General features: G+C 40.7%; 1 protein-coding gene across 1 annotated transcript in view; it reads left to right on the plus strand.

Moving 5' to 3' along the window:
- ARID4B (AT-rich interaction domain 4B) overlaps positions 1 to 16,400 on the plus strand; it is a 194,169-nt gene that overhangs the window by 20,967 nt on the left and 156,802 nt on the right. Inside the window, exon 3 of the mRNA XM_050951541.1 lies at positions 13,263 to 13,373. Within this exon, the coding sequence (XP_050807498.1) occupies positions 13,263 to 13,373 (111 nt within the window). The remainder of the gene's footprint in view (positions 1 to 13,262; positions 13,374 to 16,400) is intronic.

The following is a 16,400-nucleotide window of genomic DNA, read 5'->3' on the forward strand; positions in this document are numbered from 1 at the left end:
CACAACAATATTATTAACAAAACTTTTCTGTGTTTCATTCTCAGAATTTTCTAATTCCTTGTTAACATGACTTCTGCACAAAGCAGTTGTGCCTTGTAACTTTGAGGCTTACCGTGTTTTTACACTAATAATGGGTCTTGAGATATCATATTATATCTTTAGTTTTCCCCATCAGTTTTACCAACATTATAGATCAGGAATTGGCAACCTTTGGTAAGGACCCTGGGGGGCTGTGCTGGTTTGTTTACTTGCCATGTGCACAGGTTCGGCTGATCACAGCTCCCACAGCTGCGGTTCGCCGCTCCAGGCCAATGGGGACAGCGGGAAGTGGCGGCCAGCACATCCCTCGGCCTGTGCTGCTTCCTGCCACCCCCATTGGCCTGGGACGGTGAACTGCAGCCAGTGGGAGCCGCGATTGGCTGAACCTGCAGACGCGGCAGGTAAATAAACCGGCCCTAGTGGGCTGCGTGCCAGAGTTTGCTGATCCTTGTTATAGATAGTCCTTAACGGCTAGTTTACATTTCATTATTTAGAATTGTCCAGGATGACAACATAGACTAGACCATTTCATATTCTCACACAATAAAGTAGCACAAAGTTTAGGTTGCAAATACTACTAGCGTATGTTGAATTGAGTCATTTCTTACAGTAAAAAAATTGAATATATTATTTTAAACAATGAAACATTGGGCCTAGACAACTTATCCCCTTTAACAAATGAAGTGTTATTTATACTACCACGTCACAACACGCAAAAGCTGATAAAGCAACTACAGAGAAATTCACCAAGTTATGCTACCAGATTTTTGAAAACATTAAGAAAAACACATTGATATTCTAGTCCTCCTATAATGGGATGCCCTAGATTTAGTGGTAGCCACGTTATTGCAGAGATTACATTTCCTATGAATATGAGGAAAAGAGGCAAAGGGGTGAACAGAGGGAGGCAAAGGGGTGAAGGGTGTTTGCTAGAGTTCAACTTCTTAAAGCTAAAACGGTGAACAGATTGTTGCTGAGCAAAGTGTGTGTAGTTTCTTTTCAAAGTTAGTATTATGATAAGGTCTCAGTTCTAAACTGAGATGCAGCCACATGTGCATTGCCTTTCTGTCTGCTACTGCATTGAAGTAATTTCTAATGGGTGGTGGAGTAAGATTTGATGTTTATTATTTCACATCAAAAATTATAAAGCTTGTCTCATTTGCTAGAAAACTCTAGGATGGTGGGTTCGTAATCATTCTGAATATTTTAGAAATGTTAGTTGGTTAGAAAATAATCTTATTAGATCCTTTGGTACAAAAGTCTTCAGGGGCTTTTAAATTTTTTTGTAACAACTCCAGTACTTTACTTGATGATTCAATACTCATTCAAAATTGAGAGCAAATTCGTTCGATTAAGGTTTGAAGGTACCATCATGATCTGTTAATTTGAGCTACAGATTACCTAATGCCTTTTGTGTCTAGCACAATAATTTGTGGTTTAACATTTTAGAAAGACATCCATTCTTGATTTAAAGGCTCCAAGTAATGGATAAATTTACCCTACCTCTTGGTAATCTGTTCCATTGGCTAATTACCCATGCTGTTAAAGTTTATTTTCAGTTTGAATGTTTTAACTTAGTGCCATTGGATTCTTCTCTGTCTTTGCAGGCTAAATAGTCTTCCAGTATCATTTCCCACTCCGAGTAATTAGAGTATTACTCCTAGGAGAATTCAGTGCCAAAAAAAAAAAAAAAAAAGATTCTGCAAAATTCCGTGTATTTTATTTGTCAGAATAACACAATTTTTAACACCAATGTCAATTATTGTGGTAATTTATTTCAAAATATGTCAGCAAGTATGTCTGTGACAATACAGACAACAAAAAAGATTCCCCCAGGAGTAGCGAGTTTAAAAAAAAAAACCCTGCAACAACCCAGTTCCTGTTTCTCTGTTATGCTTTTGTTGGGTGCCTCAGCCTGGGTGTGTCACATTTGCCAGTTGGGCACATCTCAGAGGAGAAAACTGTCCCTCCAGTCTCAGACACCCATACCCCCTACCCTCCAGAGCCCATGGATCCACAGAGAAACAGCTTGATGCTGGGTCCTGGGCTTTTACAGAGTTTCCTGCATATTACCTCCTTCTTTCAGGAAGTACTAAGAACTGCAATTGCCTGGCACCCTCCAGCTCCCCCTCCCCTCTCCCCAGCAGTGTCCTGTTTTTGCAAGATGGAGAGCTGGGTTCTTTTGATCCAGCAGCCCCTCGTGGCAGCCAGCAGCTGTGCAGCACCAGTTCTGCGGGGGGAAATGAAATTCTGCACAGAATATTGATTCTTTGTAAATTCTGCATTTTGCAGTGGCGCAGAATTCCCCCAGGAGTAGAGCATGATCAAGAACCTTTTAACCTTGCTTTCAATGAGCTAAATAAATTGAGCTTCTTCATTTTCTCATTGTAAGATATTTTCTAAACTCATTCTTTTAGCTTTTCTGTGACCCTTTTCCAGTTTAGACATTTATTTTACAGTGACATCAGAACTGTGTATGATATTCCAATAGTGGTCTGACAGGTGCTACCAAAAGGTGTTTAAAAAAAGCAAACAAAGCCAAGCCATCACCTTCCTACTCCTACTTGATATTCCTGTTATAGATTAGCCCTTTTAGCCACAGCATTGGATTGGGAGCTAGTGTTGAGCTGCTTATTCACTATGACCTCATAGGGCTAGTCTACACTTACAGCACTGCAGCTGTAGTGCTTAGTGTAGATGCTACTTACGCCTCCCTGAGAGGTGGTTGCTATGTTGACAGAAGAAGCCCTCTGTTATGGGCTTGGGTGGCTGACTGCCTAGTGGTGAGACTGCCTGGCTCTCAGCTCCCTGTGGCTGTGTGGCCTTAGCCTTTAAGGCTGGGGAGAGAGGGACCTTGACCCTCCCTCTCCACCAGGTCCCAGCCCAGGGGTCTGGATTGTGCCTTGCTGTGGTCCCAGGCTCCTTTGAGCATAGCAGCCACCAGCTGGTGAGGACAAGGCCCACAATCTCCCTGGGGCATTGGTTCTCAGTCCATGGTCTACTTGCAGCCCAGTCGGTACACAGCTGTGGCCCATGTGACATTTTCAGGGCCATACAGATAGTATATACATAGTGTGGGTGCAGCCCACATAACACAGAGAAAGCTGCATATGTGGCCCCCAGTGGTAAATTGTTTGAGAACCACCGCTCTGGGGTTTTCCTCAGTTATCTCCCATGCTGGAGATTTCTTCACAGTCTCCCTTAGCTGGGAAACCAGTGCTTACCTCCAGGTGGCTGCCCTGACTGGCAAGCTGGTTTTCTGTCCCATCAGGCAGGGAGACAGCTAGTTCCTGCCTCTTCACCAGTCAGCCCTGAACTGAGCCAGGCTCTCTTCTTTTACCCCCCTCCCCTCCAGGCCTGGCAATAGCTTCAGATATAGTGGAGTGGAGCTAGCTGGGCCCAAAGGCATTCTTTAAAACCCTGGCTTTTCTGGCTGGCAGTTTCTCTGCTTCATCACATCCTCCCCTCGACAGAGTGCTGTCTACACCAGGGATTAGATTAGTGTAACTACATCGGTCAGGGATTTGGAAAATCCACACCCTTGAGCGATGGTGTAGACCAGGGCTAAATAAATTCAGATGTGCATTAAGTCCTCTTCAGAGTCACAGTATGGACTGTATCCTGGAAAGCAAATGTAGCCTGCATTCTTTGTTCCTAGATATACAACCTTCCTGATTTTTAAGAAGTCCTTTGGAAGTTTGAAAATCTGAAGTGACTAATTGTTCAGTTTCTGTGTGAGAGGTTGTAGTCTGTTTCAGACCTTGTTAAAACTGAAGGAGGTCATTCAAATTTTTGTGCTAGAGAAGAAGCCTGATAAACTCCTTCAAAAAGGAGCTTAGAAAAGTTTCAGGTTAGTTACTTACCTTATTCCTCTGTAACTGTTCATCTTTAACATTTAACTAAGCTATAACTTCACTCGGTTATATGCTTCTCTTGAAAACAGTATATAAAAATGCAAAGTCAGTCAAATTTGTTTTTTAAAACCTTACAAAAAGTGTCAGTTGGTTGCTATGGAAATGATTGTGACTTCAAACAGGATTATGGAATGGACGTGGGGATAGAAACAGCAAGAGCAGTAATTCAGAATATCCTGCTTTCATGCAGAGTCTTTAAGAATACAGAACAAGAGAAGAGACATACAGATGGGATTATACAGAAGCAGGATTATTTCTAAATAGAGCCATCAGCAGCTCTTAAGTGTTTGATTCAATAAAATGTTTGCTTTCTGTGGTGATACGTAATAGTAATTATGAAAATACAATTTTCTATCCAAGGATTTCAAAGTACTTTATAAACATTAATGAAGTCTCGGTAGCCCTGGAGATAGGTATGTATTACCCCCATTCTACAGATCTGAAAGCTGATGCAGAGAGTAGAGACTTATGGTTTTACAGGAAGTGCATGGCAAAGCTAAGACTAGAATCCAAATGCTTTGTTTTCTGGTCTGGTGCTCTGCTATTATTAAACTGTCAGATTTGTTTTATGCTAACTAGAGTACCACATCAGATACCAAAATCTTCAAAGCAGTAAAATGAGAAAATTTAAATACAGTTTGAATTGGTGGGTAATCACAGCACTTACATTCCTGAATTTGAGAGCGCGTAATTGATCCTTGATCCTGACCTGGCTAGATTGATTTAAATCAGCAAGCAGGAAACCATAATTTAAATAATAAATTTTCATCTTGTTTTGCATATATACCTTAGCTGCTTTCCTAAAGAAAAGTTGATTCTCATTATTAGCATAGCCATCAAATCATGTTTTGCAACAAAATATAGCCTTTATACTAAGTTTGGTACATTTTTGCTAGCCAAGAGGATATGCTACACACTGTAAGCAATTCTATAGCTTAATATGTTTGTTTAGATTTTTAATTTTTGCATTTTTAATGTGGTAGAAAATGAGACATTTTTCATTTATTAGTATTAACTTGTTATTTGTGTCAAACTGCACCTGGATTGGAAATGAAATTCAATTAAATGCACAAACAGCATTTTAAAATGGTTATTAGTTAAATAAGACTACCTTAATGTGCTGCAATTTATTAATATTTTAATTTAAAACTGATTTATTAAACAGAGGAAGTATAATCTGTAGTTAATGAATTGAACTGATTGTTTCTGGTCATCCTGTCCTTCAAGATTTTAGAAGTAGTAGTTCTTATTCTCACACTTCATTTTTATTCAGAGGATTGGAAGAGAGGAAACAAGTTTTCCTGCTTTTCAGCTCCCAGTTGGTTTCTCGGCTTTGTATGAGCTAGTCATTGAACTGAACTAGTTGAATAAATTGAAAAGAAAATGTCCTCTCTGCACCTGAAGAAGAGGCTACTACTGTCAAAGCTGGTTGACTCTCATCTGTGGTTGGCACAAGATGAGGGAACAATGAAAAGATGCAACAGGTTTGTTTAAGAGGATAGTATCAACTTGAAATAGTTTAAAAAAAACCTAAATGTAAACTACTAAAAATAAAGGTAAAGTTTTTAAAAAAAGATTTGACAAGGTAAGGTAACTGTTTCTGTGCTTGTTTCATTTAAATTAAGAGAGTTAAAAGCAGCAATTTTCTTCCGCATAGTAAAGTTTCAAAGCTGTATTAAGTCAATGTTCAGTTGTAAACTTTTTGAAAGAAGGGCCATAATGTTTTGTTCAGAGTTAGAAACAACCTAAATGTTCCTAACTCTGAGGTTCTACTGTATACAGTGAAATTGAATATGCATCATGTTAGATATAAAGTTCAACAAACTGCATAAATGTAAGTAGTCTGTTCTAGTAATACGTTTTTGCTGAAAAATTTATACTTACAATAACAGGAACAATTAAGTTGATGTCCCTTTTTAGCTACATTGGATAGTTGTAACTGAGGTTCCCACTAGAGTTACTTAAAGTATAAACAGGAGTTTTCCCTATAATTTCAGTGTAGTTTTGTTGACTGAGGCCCTGATCCTGCAGTAAGCTCTGTGGGCAGTTCTCTTGTGCGGAGCTCGCTGCAGTTGTGCTTAGCTATGAAAAGACTGAAGAAAGTCTTCCCCTCACAAGCTGGTCTGTCTCAAAACTCTTGGAGGCAGTACTTTAAGCCTTGTCCGTTTCTAGTGTATGGACGCTTTACGTGGTAACAGTGAGAAGACTGAAAGTTTATTAGGAGAGCAGCAAAATAGTTTGTGTTTTGAGGAAGAATTCGTCAGATTCGGCCTGTGTGTAAGACAGTTGTAGACAAGTGGGAGTAAATTAGGGCAGGTCCACACTACAGTTGATATAACTTATATCATTCAGGGATGTGAAACACCCCCCCACACACACGCACACAGCGACATAAGTTTCACACTGTCCACACTGGCACTATGTCAGCAGGAGAGAAAGGCATAGCTTCTGCTTCTCTCTGAGGTGGAATAATTATGCCGATAGGAGAGTGCTTTCCCATTGGCATAGTGCGTCTTCACCACAAGCGCTACAGCGGCACAGCTGCACCGATGTAGCACTGTAGTGTACACTTGCCCTTAGAGGTTCAAATGTGAAACCAAATGTAACTTGCAGTAGTGCAAGTAGTAATTTTTTTTATGTGTTGGGTGTTAGAAGTGAAATTGTACTCTACAAGTATTGAGCTAGATGTAAGGGGTTAAGATAGAAATCACTGAATTAAATGGTTATTTGGGTTTACCAGTGTTATCAAAAGAAACGTAAACACCTGTTTTTCACGGGAAATAGCCTTTATCATCACCCTGTTCAATAATCCGTCATCTCAGCTAATCAGACTCAGTTGCACAACTTCAGCAGCATAGTCAAAATAGTTTAATAATTAGCCATCTCTGAAGAGGCAGTGGTTGAGACTGAATAGATCATGCTTACATTCTAACAAGTCTCAGTAAAACTAAATGAAATGCTATAGTCTATCTAAATACCTTAAGCAGTCTGCTGCATAAGAAAGCAAATTTAATTGACCAATAGGGGGTAGAGAGCTGAATCTGATGTAAGATGATGGGCTCCCTGTAACCTTCAAAATAATTATTCATTTGGACAATTGAAATATCTGATTTAGTTGGGGATTGAGTGACTGCTAGAGCTGGAGGCAGGAACTGCACAGTTGTCTTTTGCTCCTCTAAGCAAACCGTGCCTCAGATCTTACTGTATTCTCTTGGTTTTGAACCTCTGCTTTCCACTATTCAATTTTTTTTCAATATTCATGGATTGGGGCAGCTAAGGCATGTTAAAATTTGAAGAATAGTTAAGTGCAGCAAGTGCCAACTCAGCTGCAGCATGGGTGCAACCTACTTAAATTGTGAAGGACATGAAGGGCATAAGAAGGCTTACCCAAACTACAGCCCAGAGGCCACATCCAGACCTTCAGAAGTTTTAACCTGGCCCTTGAGCTCCCGTTGGGGAGCAGGGTCCGGGGCTTGCCCCACTCCATGCATACTGTAGCTCCATGAGGCTCCTGGAAGCAGTGGCGGGTTCCCCCCTCCGGCTCCTACACATAGGGGCAGCCGGGGGCTCCGTAGTTGCCCCTGCCCCAGTCGCTGGCTCTGCAGCTCCCATTGGCTGGGAACTGCAGCCATTGGGAGCGGCAGTGCCTGTGGACAGGGCAGCATGCAGAGCCACCTGGCCATGCCTCTGCATAGAAGCTGGAAAGGGGACATGCCGCTGCTTCCGGGACCTGCTTGAGGTAAGTGCCACCTGGAGCCTGCATCCCTGACTCCCTCCTGCGCCCCAATCCCCTGCCCTAGCCCTGATCCCCCTACCCTCAGAGCCCTTTGGTCCCACCCCAGAGTATCCTCCTGCACGCCAACCCCTCATCCCCAGCTCCACCCCAGAGCCCACATCCCCAGCTGGAGCCTCCCCCCGCACCCCTGCCCCAGTCTGGAGCCCCCTCCCACACCTTGAACTCCTCATTTCTGCCCCACCCCACTGCCCTCCCCCTCCCCCACACCCTAATCCCCAATTTTCTGAGCATTCATGGCCCGCCATACAATTTCTGTACCCAGATGTAGCCCTCAGACCAAAAAGTTTGCCCACCCCTGGATTAACAGGTTCCTCTCTTAAAGGTGACCTGAAAAGTATTTTAGTTTAAAAAGTTATTGAGGAATGCAGTCTTTTCTGCTTGATTTTGACTTTAGAAGAAAATCAGGCATGTCAAGCTTGGTCTTTTTTTTTTTTCTCCCCCTCTTAAACTTCAAGGACCTGTTTGGGGATCTAGGCATGTTTGTGAGCTGTAACACTTTAGTTAAAGGAGAGATAGTGTTTGAATCCTTCACACTCTGAAAAAGTTACTGAACTTAAAAAGGTGTTAAACCCTAAAGGGTTTTTTTAAATTCTGACCAAAAATCTTGCCTTTTTCAACAGCTCAACTTTCATTCTTTTGGCTCTTCTGAAATCATTTCACTATGTTATCCAGTTATACCCGCCCAGGCTAGATAGGACTTGAATTTCTAATGTTAAAAAAACTAAGACTTTCAGACCTCCTTTACATAACAAGTAAAAGAATTTCCAGGAGCCCCTCCCCCCACACCTTGCACATTACCTTTAAAGCTAAAGAGCCTGCTTTCATACTGAGCATGTCTGCTACGTTTGTTGGTTTAATGTTTAATCTTGTTTCTGTGTGACTTGCTCCGAACATCCTATGTGGTGTGTGGGGTACAATGAGAAACACAGATTAGGATATAAATTATGTAAATTAGGTAAATATATAAAACTCTTGGGAAACGCTGAATAAAAGGCAGCATACAGAAGTAATATTAATTACTTTATGACAAGCCACAGACTTTAGAATCATGCAGATTTAATAATACTGCGCAATTTTGCAAGAAGGTACAGTAATGATCTCATCCCACATAGCTAAAGAGAGCTGACCTCATTAACAGTCCCAAAAGAGGCTATGTAAGAACAAAGTATCACTTATTTTTGTTCTTCAGATACTAATTTTTAAGTGTTCTTGTTTGTTCTGAAGTGTTTTCAAATCTTTAGCTCCTCCATCTCATTTGAAAGATCAGAACTACAGTGCTGGATTGATGTCTAACTGTAGGAGGGATGAATTCTTCTATGGCATGGGCATCTAACTGTCAATTCTATGGCGCATAATCAGTTTGAAGGCTGAAGCTGAATCACTCCAAAGTATTGTTGGCTGCCAAAGAAAATTCAGCCAATGAACTGGTAGAAATTGCTAACAGGTCACCTAGAGACAGCTTGTATTTAAGTGGTAAACCAGCTTTAACAGCACTTGCCCCCTTACATATAGAGGGACTGTTTTCTTCAAACAGTCTACATAACAGTTCATTTGAATTTGAGGAACTAGTGAGCTAAGAGAGCAAAGAAGCTAGTCTTCCTATTTCAATTAATGAAGAATGAAGACCTAGATAAAGCTGTAGTATTCTAGAAAGCCTAGTGGGTAACACTAATTACAAAAGTATTTTCTTCTTGGTCATTAGTTCCCCATTTTATTTTAAAACTGATAATTTGTTTTGATGCTGGTCAATTTTTCAGCAAAAGAAGCAATGTGTTGAGGATCAAAGAATACCGTAGTTGCAAAATTACTCCAGGTTTGTTTATATTGCCTAAATTAGGTTGTGCTGTATCGTACATGTCAGTCCCACTATGATGATGCACAAGACTGACATAGGAAGTTTTTAACTTGCTGACAAAGCTAGTCCTGCAGTAACTATTCACTCTGCCCTCTTCAGGCCCCTACAGCAGATTCCTTTCTGAGACAATGTGGAGTGCCTCTTTTAGTTAGTCTTCATCCACCTCACTTCCTTAGTTAATACCATTAGTTTGTTTGGCTGAGGTTGATTTTTAAGTTAACCCAAATACGGAAGTATGGCACTAATGAACAACAGGAAGAAATCCATATATACCACCATTGTTATTATATATATATAATCAGTCAGTATAAGAACCTACAGCACAATGTACATTTTAGCACAAATAGATAATCCCTGAGCTGTTGGGCATTCTCCAGTACTCTATTAGCAAAATAATAATAAATTCAGTGTTACTGGTCCTACAGTATCCACAAGCACAGATCCAATGGCATATTACAAGCACAGCTCCAGCAGGCCCTTGGGCCTGTGCTCGATAAATTACTCTCCACAGGCCATCAGTCATGAAAAGCCTTGCCTGCAGCTTTGCTCATCAATCTCCTTAAGAGGACAAATTTAGTTTAACTACAATCCTTATTTAATCTAATGTAGTCCCTGGATTTCTCGCTGATCCCAGACCGAAAATATAGGTGTTTCCTGCTGCAGCAGCCATACTCTGGTTTCAGTCAGTGAGTTAGAGAAACTTCTGGCAGACAGCTTCCAGTTTCAGGCTCCTCCTATCAGACAGCTCTTCTTAAAGTGACAAAACTTGTAATAGGTAATTTGTCATAACACTTCCCAGGGCTGGTGGCAATTGCATAGCTATTGAATACATTTATATATGCATTACATGCATCCGACGAAGTGGGTATTCACCCACGTAAGCTCATGCTCCAAAACGTCTGTTAGTCTATAAGGTGCCACAGGACTTTTTGCTGCTATTTAATACATTGTTATCATATAATTTATTTATTTAATTTGATAGTTTTTAACGATCTTTTTGTAAGCCCAGTATTCCTTAAGTACCTTAGTTTTAACAAACAGACTTTAGAACCATTTCTCTTTTATTTAAAGAGACTTCCATTCTGTCACAGAGGTGTATCAGTGTGTACTGCTGTTACTTTGGGAAAGTTGGATTATCAGGTCCATGCTGAGAAAAATAACTCCACATAACTAACTGGTCATAACAGATGTCAAAAACAGTTATAATTACTTATTGCTGCACACATAGCATATCTCACACAGAAGTCTTTCCTACATGTGAGTGTGTAAACTGGGAAGGTTCAGCTGAGTTTCTCTTTAATTCTTCTAGCAGGAGTGGGATTCCAAGTGTTTCAGGCTTCACACTGTGGCTCCTCTGGAAGGCATGACTCTTGTAGCACCTGTCACTGTGCTGCCGCAGCTACTCCTAAGAACACGCACAGGGGTCAAGGTGGAAAGGGTTCTGAATGCCATGGGGAAACGGGAAGTTACTGTAGATAGTCTGCAGTAATTGGGGAAGGTTCCCCTTTGAACTTGAGAGTTGAGGAGAGGGAAGCAGGTCCCCACCAGATTCTGACCTCCACCTATAGCCAATGATTTTAGTGTATTGTTCATTTACTATGTGGTTATAATTAACTAACATGTTATGTCATATATAATTATTGTATGCTAAGTAGAGTTAAACTTCAGGATCATAGAAGAATAGGATTGATCAGTATGTAGAGGGAATAAGTTTATTCCTTAATTAACACCGGGGCACACTACAAAATACAACAAGGTATCAGGCAACAAACCCTTGCTCTTGTTCTAATCTATGCACAGCATAGGGTGCTGAGGTTAGGAGGAAGTGAGTGAGCATGCTGTGGAAGTGGCACTCCTCTCTTCCTCAGTATGTCGAGAACTGCACGGGGACTTAGGGCCTTAGTTAATGTTAATATGGTGATATCAGTCTGCCTCAATAATATTCCTTCAGTAGGGTTATTTTACCCAGTGACAGGAAATGATGCTTACTACAGTCAGTCTTCATTAATTATACATCTGTTGGTCCCTGTAAACGAGTTCAATGTTTATTGGTCATCAGTGGGTACACAATATTTAATACTTACAGCACTTTCTATGCATAAAGTGCTGTACACATGCTAACTGATCTTCAGCACCAATATTTATCTCAGTGGGTGACTATAGGCCTGAATCCTTAACTAACAGAAACTTTATGCTCTACAGACAACGAGCTTTCAAGATTGTGAAGCAATTAGCCAGCTCACAAGCAAGGCAGAAAACTTTTTGTGACTGGTTAAAATGATGTGTCCTACTCTTGTTAAGAGAAGATCTGGGGAAAAATTTTGATTGGTGCCAGGATTGCAGAAGCAGATGCTTTTCATAGGAAATCAAGTTTATATAAAGGAAAGGCTTGGAATATGGAAAATTAAGTGTATTGAAAGTATTCAGGATGCAGGCTTGAAATAATGTATCAGTTTAAGAGGAAGTTTTGAGACTAATCAGTGCCATAAAATGTCTATTTTAAATAGTGAGGAGCTTAAGGAATGAATGGGGGAAGGGATAGCTCAGTGGTTTGAGCATTGGTCTGCTAAACCCAGGGTTGTGAGTTCAATCCTTGAGGGGGCCACTTAGGGATCTGGGGCAAAAAATGGTTCTGCTAGTGAAGGCAGGGGGCTGGACTCAATGACCTTCCCAGGTCCCTTCCAGTTCCAGGAGATTGGCATATCTCCAGTTATTACCTATTATCTAATGTTAATTTAGTGAGCATAATAGGCATTAAACAAAAAGGTCTGTTATGTCAGAGACCATATGACACATTATAAAGTGCCCCTTGAGGTTTTGTAGGTACGGTTGAATTGACTTTTTTTCTTGATTCAGGGATTCATCCACTTCTATATAAAGAATTCAGCATATCCTCAAATTATAACACTTACTGAATAATAGAATGTGTTATGTATTTGTGGCTTAAATGCTAAGGTACTCTTCTAGCCCCCAAAGACACGGGCTTCAGTCTGGCTCATTCCCAGCACACTAGGAATTTATGTTTTTAAGTTCAGGTTCTTTTCTGGGGATCAATAGTAAAAAGTTATTTGTATGTCTTGCTCCAATAAGGTAGATTAGGTATGATGGTCATATGTTCCCAAGACCTCCCACTGGAATATGTGGAATGGCCATCTGATGTCAGTAGCATGTGTCTGCCTATGTGTGTTCACATTGGATAGGTTCAATCATGAGTAGTCATGTAGGCTCAGATGAGACCTACAACATTTCCATAGATTAATCTTATTAGTCTGATATTTACCTTTCTAAGTTAGGAAAGCTTGAGGGTATGAAGAGGATATAAAGAGGCTGTCAACATCGCTATCATCTTTTAAAGGTATCAGTATTTGCAAGAAATTTAAGGGGGTATTTTTTAATTTAGGTTTTTACTAACAGCAAAAGAGCATTCACCACAGACTTTGGACACACTTGACAAACTTAAAACAGACTAACAGTTGACCTACTGAGAGCACTACCCCAGCAACACCAAGCTTACTGTAGGAGGGGGTCCCCACCCTTTCCCAATTAAAGCCATTATGTCTCTGCTATAGCTGTAATGTCAATCATCTTGTGTTTGAGGACTGATAATCATGGAAGTGCGTGGGAGATTAAAGGCCCCTTGTGTTCCTCTCTCTTCCAGGCCATTGATGAGCCTCCATATTTGACAGTGGGCACTGATGTGAGTGCTAAATATAGAGGAGCCTTCTGTGAGGCCAAGATCAAGACAGCAAAAAGACTCGTCAAAGTCAAGGTATGTAGTTTTCCTGTTAATTTTTCAGAAAAATTCATGGATATTCTGAATGCCATAACATGCAGATACACTTTACTCATGATACACTCAAGGGGCTTCGTCTCATCCATTACTCAACTCCCCTTCCATGCTGACTGGCACTGAAAAAAGGTGTGGCATTAAGGCTCCTGCGTGTGCTACCTAACCATCCCTTCAGGAGCATCATGCCTATTTCTCGTCTTCAGGCAGTCTTCAGTCGCTCTTCCTGTGATGCTCCTTTATGCCTGCCTCCCACACTGTGGTTTGTGTGGACCCTGCTGGTGCTCATTAAAGGTTCCCCGATGTATTTTATCTACTTCCACTGTGAAAGACGTGCTTTTACATTCCAACTTGCCATGTACTAACTGTTCGTATAGACAACCCTTAAGATGAGATGTAGTTCATTTTTCAAGTATCCTGGGGTAGCCATGTTAGTCTGTATCCACAAAAACAGCAAGGAGTCCGGTGACACCTTAAAGGCTAACAGATTTATTTGGGAATAAATAAAACCCACTTCTTCAGATGCATGGAGTGAAAATTACAGATGCAGGCATTATTGTACTGACACATGAAGAGGAGGAGAAGAATATGCAAACGTGATTCTGGGATGCATTAACAGGTGTGTTGTAAACAAGACACGAGAAGTCATTCTTCCGCTTTACTCTGCGCTGGTCAGGCCTCAGCTGGAGTATTGTGTCCAGTTCTGGGCACCGCATTTCAAGAAAGATGTGGAGAAATTGGAGAGGGTCCAGAGAAGAGCAACAAGAATGATTAAAGGTCTTGAGAACATGACCTATGAAGGAAGGCTGAAGGAATTGGGTTTGTTTAGTTTGGAAAAGAGAAGACTGAGAGGGGACATGATAGCAGTTTTCAGGTATCTAAAAGGGTGTCATCAGGAGGAGGGAGAAAACTTGTTCACCTTAGCCTCCAATGATAGAACAAGAAGCAATGGGCTTAAACTGCAGCAAGGGAGATTTAGGTTGGACATTAGGAAAAAGTTTCTAACTGTCAGGGTAGTTAAACACTGGAATAGATTGCCTAGGGAAGTTGTGGAATCTCCATCTCTGGAGATATTTAAGAGTATGTTAGATAAATGTCTATTAGGGATGGTCTAGACAATATTTGGTCCTGCCATGAGGGCAGGGGACTGGACTCGATGACCTCTCGAGGTCCCTTCCAGTCCTAGAGTCTATGAATCTATGAATCTATGTCAGTATAATAATGCCTGAATCTGTAGTTTTCACTCCATGCATCTGAAGACGTGGGTTTTTTACCTACGAAAACTTATGCCCAAATAAATCTGTTAGTCTTTAAGGTGCCATCAGACTCCTTGTTCATTTTACAATTATTTTTCTATAGGTTTATGGCAGTGCTTTTTAGGAACACATGACTTTGCCATCTGGCAGACTATTACTGCTTCAGAGAAAGGGGAAGCCTCTTCCATCTTCAGATGAAGCATCTAGTTAACTGTTAAATGCTATTCATATTTGGACAGGAATTCCTTCCTGATCCCTAAGCTGTCCTGTTGATAGTTGACGCAATCAATATAAATCAGATACAGTCTGTCTGCATGTTGTAGAGGGAATACTCGGTATAGCTTTTAAAAACTATTATAAACTAGTTAAAGTACAACTAGAAGTATAGAGGGCAACTTCTGGACTTATCTTGAGCAGTTAAGTCTATTATTGATCATCTAAGTTTGTGTGTTTGAATAATTGTACTAGGAAAGTGCCTCCTCAGTGGAGAAAGCTAGGAGGGATCAAGAATTAAGGAAAACTCAGTGCTGTAATACTATCTGTTGCTAAATTGCATCTGAGCTATTTTGACAAAGCACTTTACTGAATAACGAATCTTCAAGACAATATTTTTCACACTATATCTCAGCTGAAATCTAGGAGCATAATATTACAGTACTGAGCTTTTCCATAAGTGCTCTTGATCCCTGCTAGATCCCTCCATTGAGTTGCATGGTTGGAATAAATGAAACTCCAAATTAAGTTTTCATAGTTGTTGTAGTGAGCACTTGACTGTTTCCTGCTATTACTGACTTAGGTTATAAAGTGTTTTACTCCAGTTGCATGACTTAGCTCTGTATAGACAGCCACTGCCTTAGGCTCTCAGCTGGTGTCTGCTATAATGGTAGACAGCTAACACTTATACCAAAATGTAGGATGTGTTTTAAAAAAACTTTAATGAAATATAGTGTTAACAGAACAGTTCATGAAGTTATTGCAACATGAACAGTTTAAGAATTTCTCCTCCAGCTTAGTGAAATCTGTGTTAGGAAACCCCTCCAGCATCCCTAAGCATTTAATATAATTTGACCTTCTTTATGAAAACTGTGCATTTACAGAATAACTTAGACAGTCTGTAAAAGGAAACTGCCCTCCATATGAACAAACAATGAGTGGAAAGAGTAAACTTACACCTTATTCAGGGCCGGCTCTAGGCACCAGTGCAGGAAGCAGGTGCTGGGGGCAGCCAATGGAAAGGGGCGGCACATCCGGTCTTCGGCGACAATTTGACGGTGGGTCCCTCAATCCCTCTCGGAGGGAAGGACTGGCCACCGAATTGCCGCCGAAGAACGAAGTGGTGTGGTAGAGCTGCCGCCAAAGTGCTGCCGATTGTGGCTTTGTTTTTTTGTTTTTTCCCCTTCGCCACTTGGAACGGCAAAAAAGCTGATGCCGGCCCTGACCTTATAGATCTGTATGAAATGATAGACGCAGGAAAGGCAACGAGGGTGTGATACAAGTAAGACCTACTAGAATGTGCTATGAAGACCTTCCATAAAAAGTTAACACAAAACAGATTTTATTGCGTGAAGATTACCTGAAGCATCTCCTTGAAGTGATAGAATAGGTCTTTATTGCCTCTATCTTGTTTTATTAACATCAGAAAACATCCATCACCGGCCCCAGTTAAAATCGTAATAAAACCGTTTTATACAAGAACTACAAGGACATTTTAATATGGATAATATCAGGTTCATATAGGCTGAGGCAGAATTTA

This window comes from Gopherus flavomarginatus, chromosome 4, assembly GCF_025201925.1.
Source record: "Gopherus flavomarginatus isolate rGopFla2 chromosome 4, rGopFla2.mat.asm, whole genome shotgun sequence".
Classification (NCBI taxonomy): domain Eukaryota; kingdom Metazoa; phylum Chordata; order Testudines; family Testudinidae; genus Gopherus; species Gopherus flavomarginatus.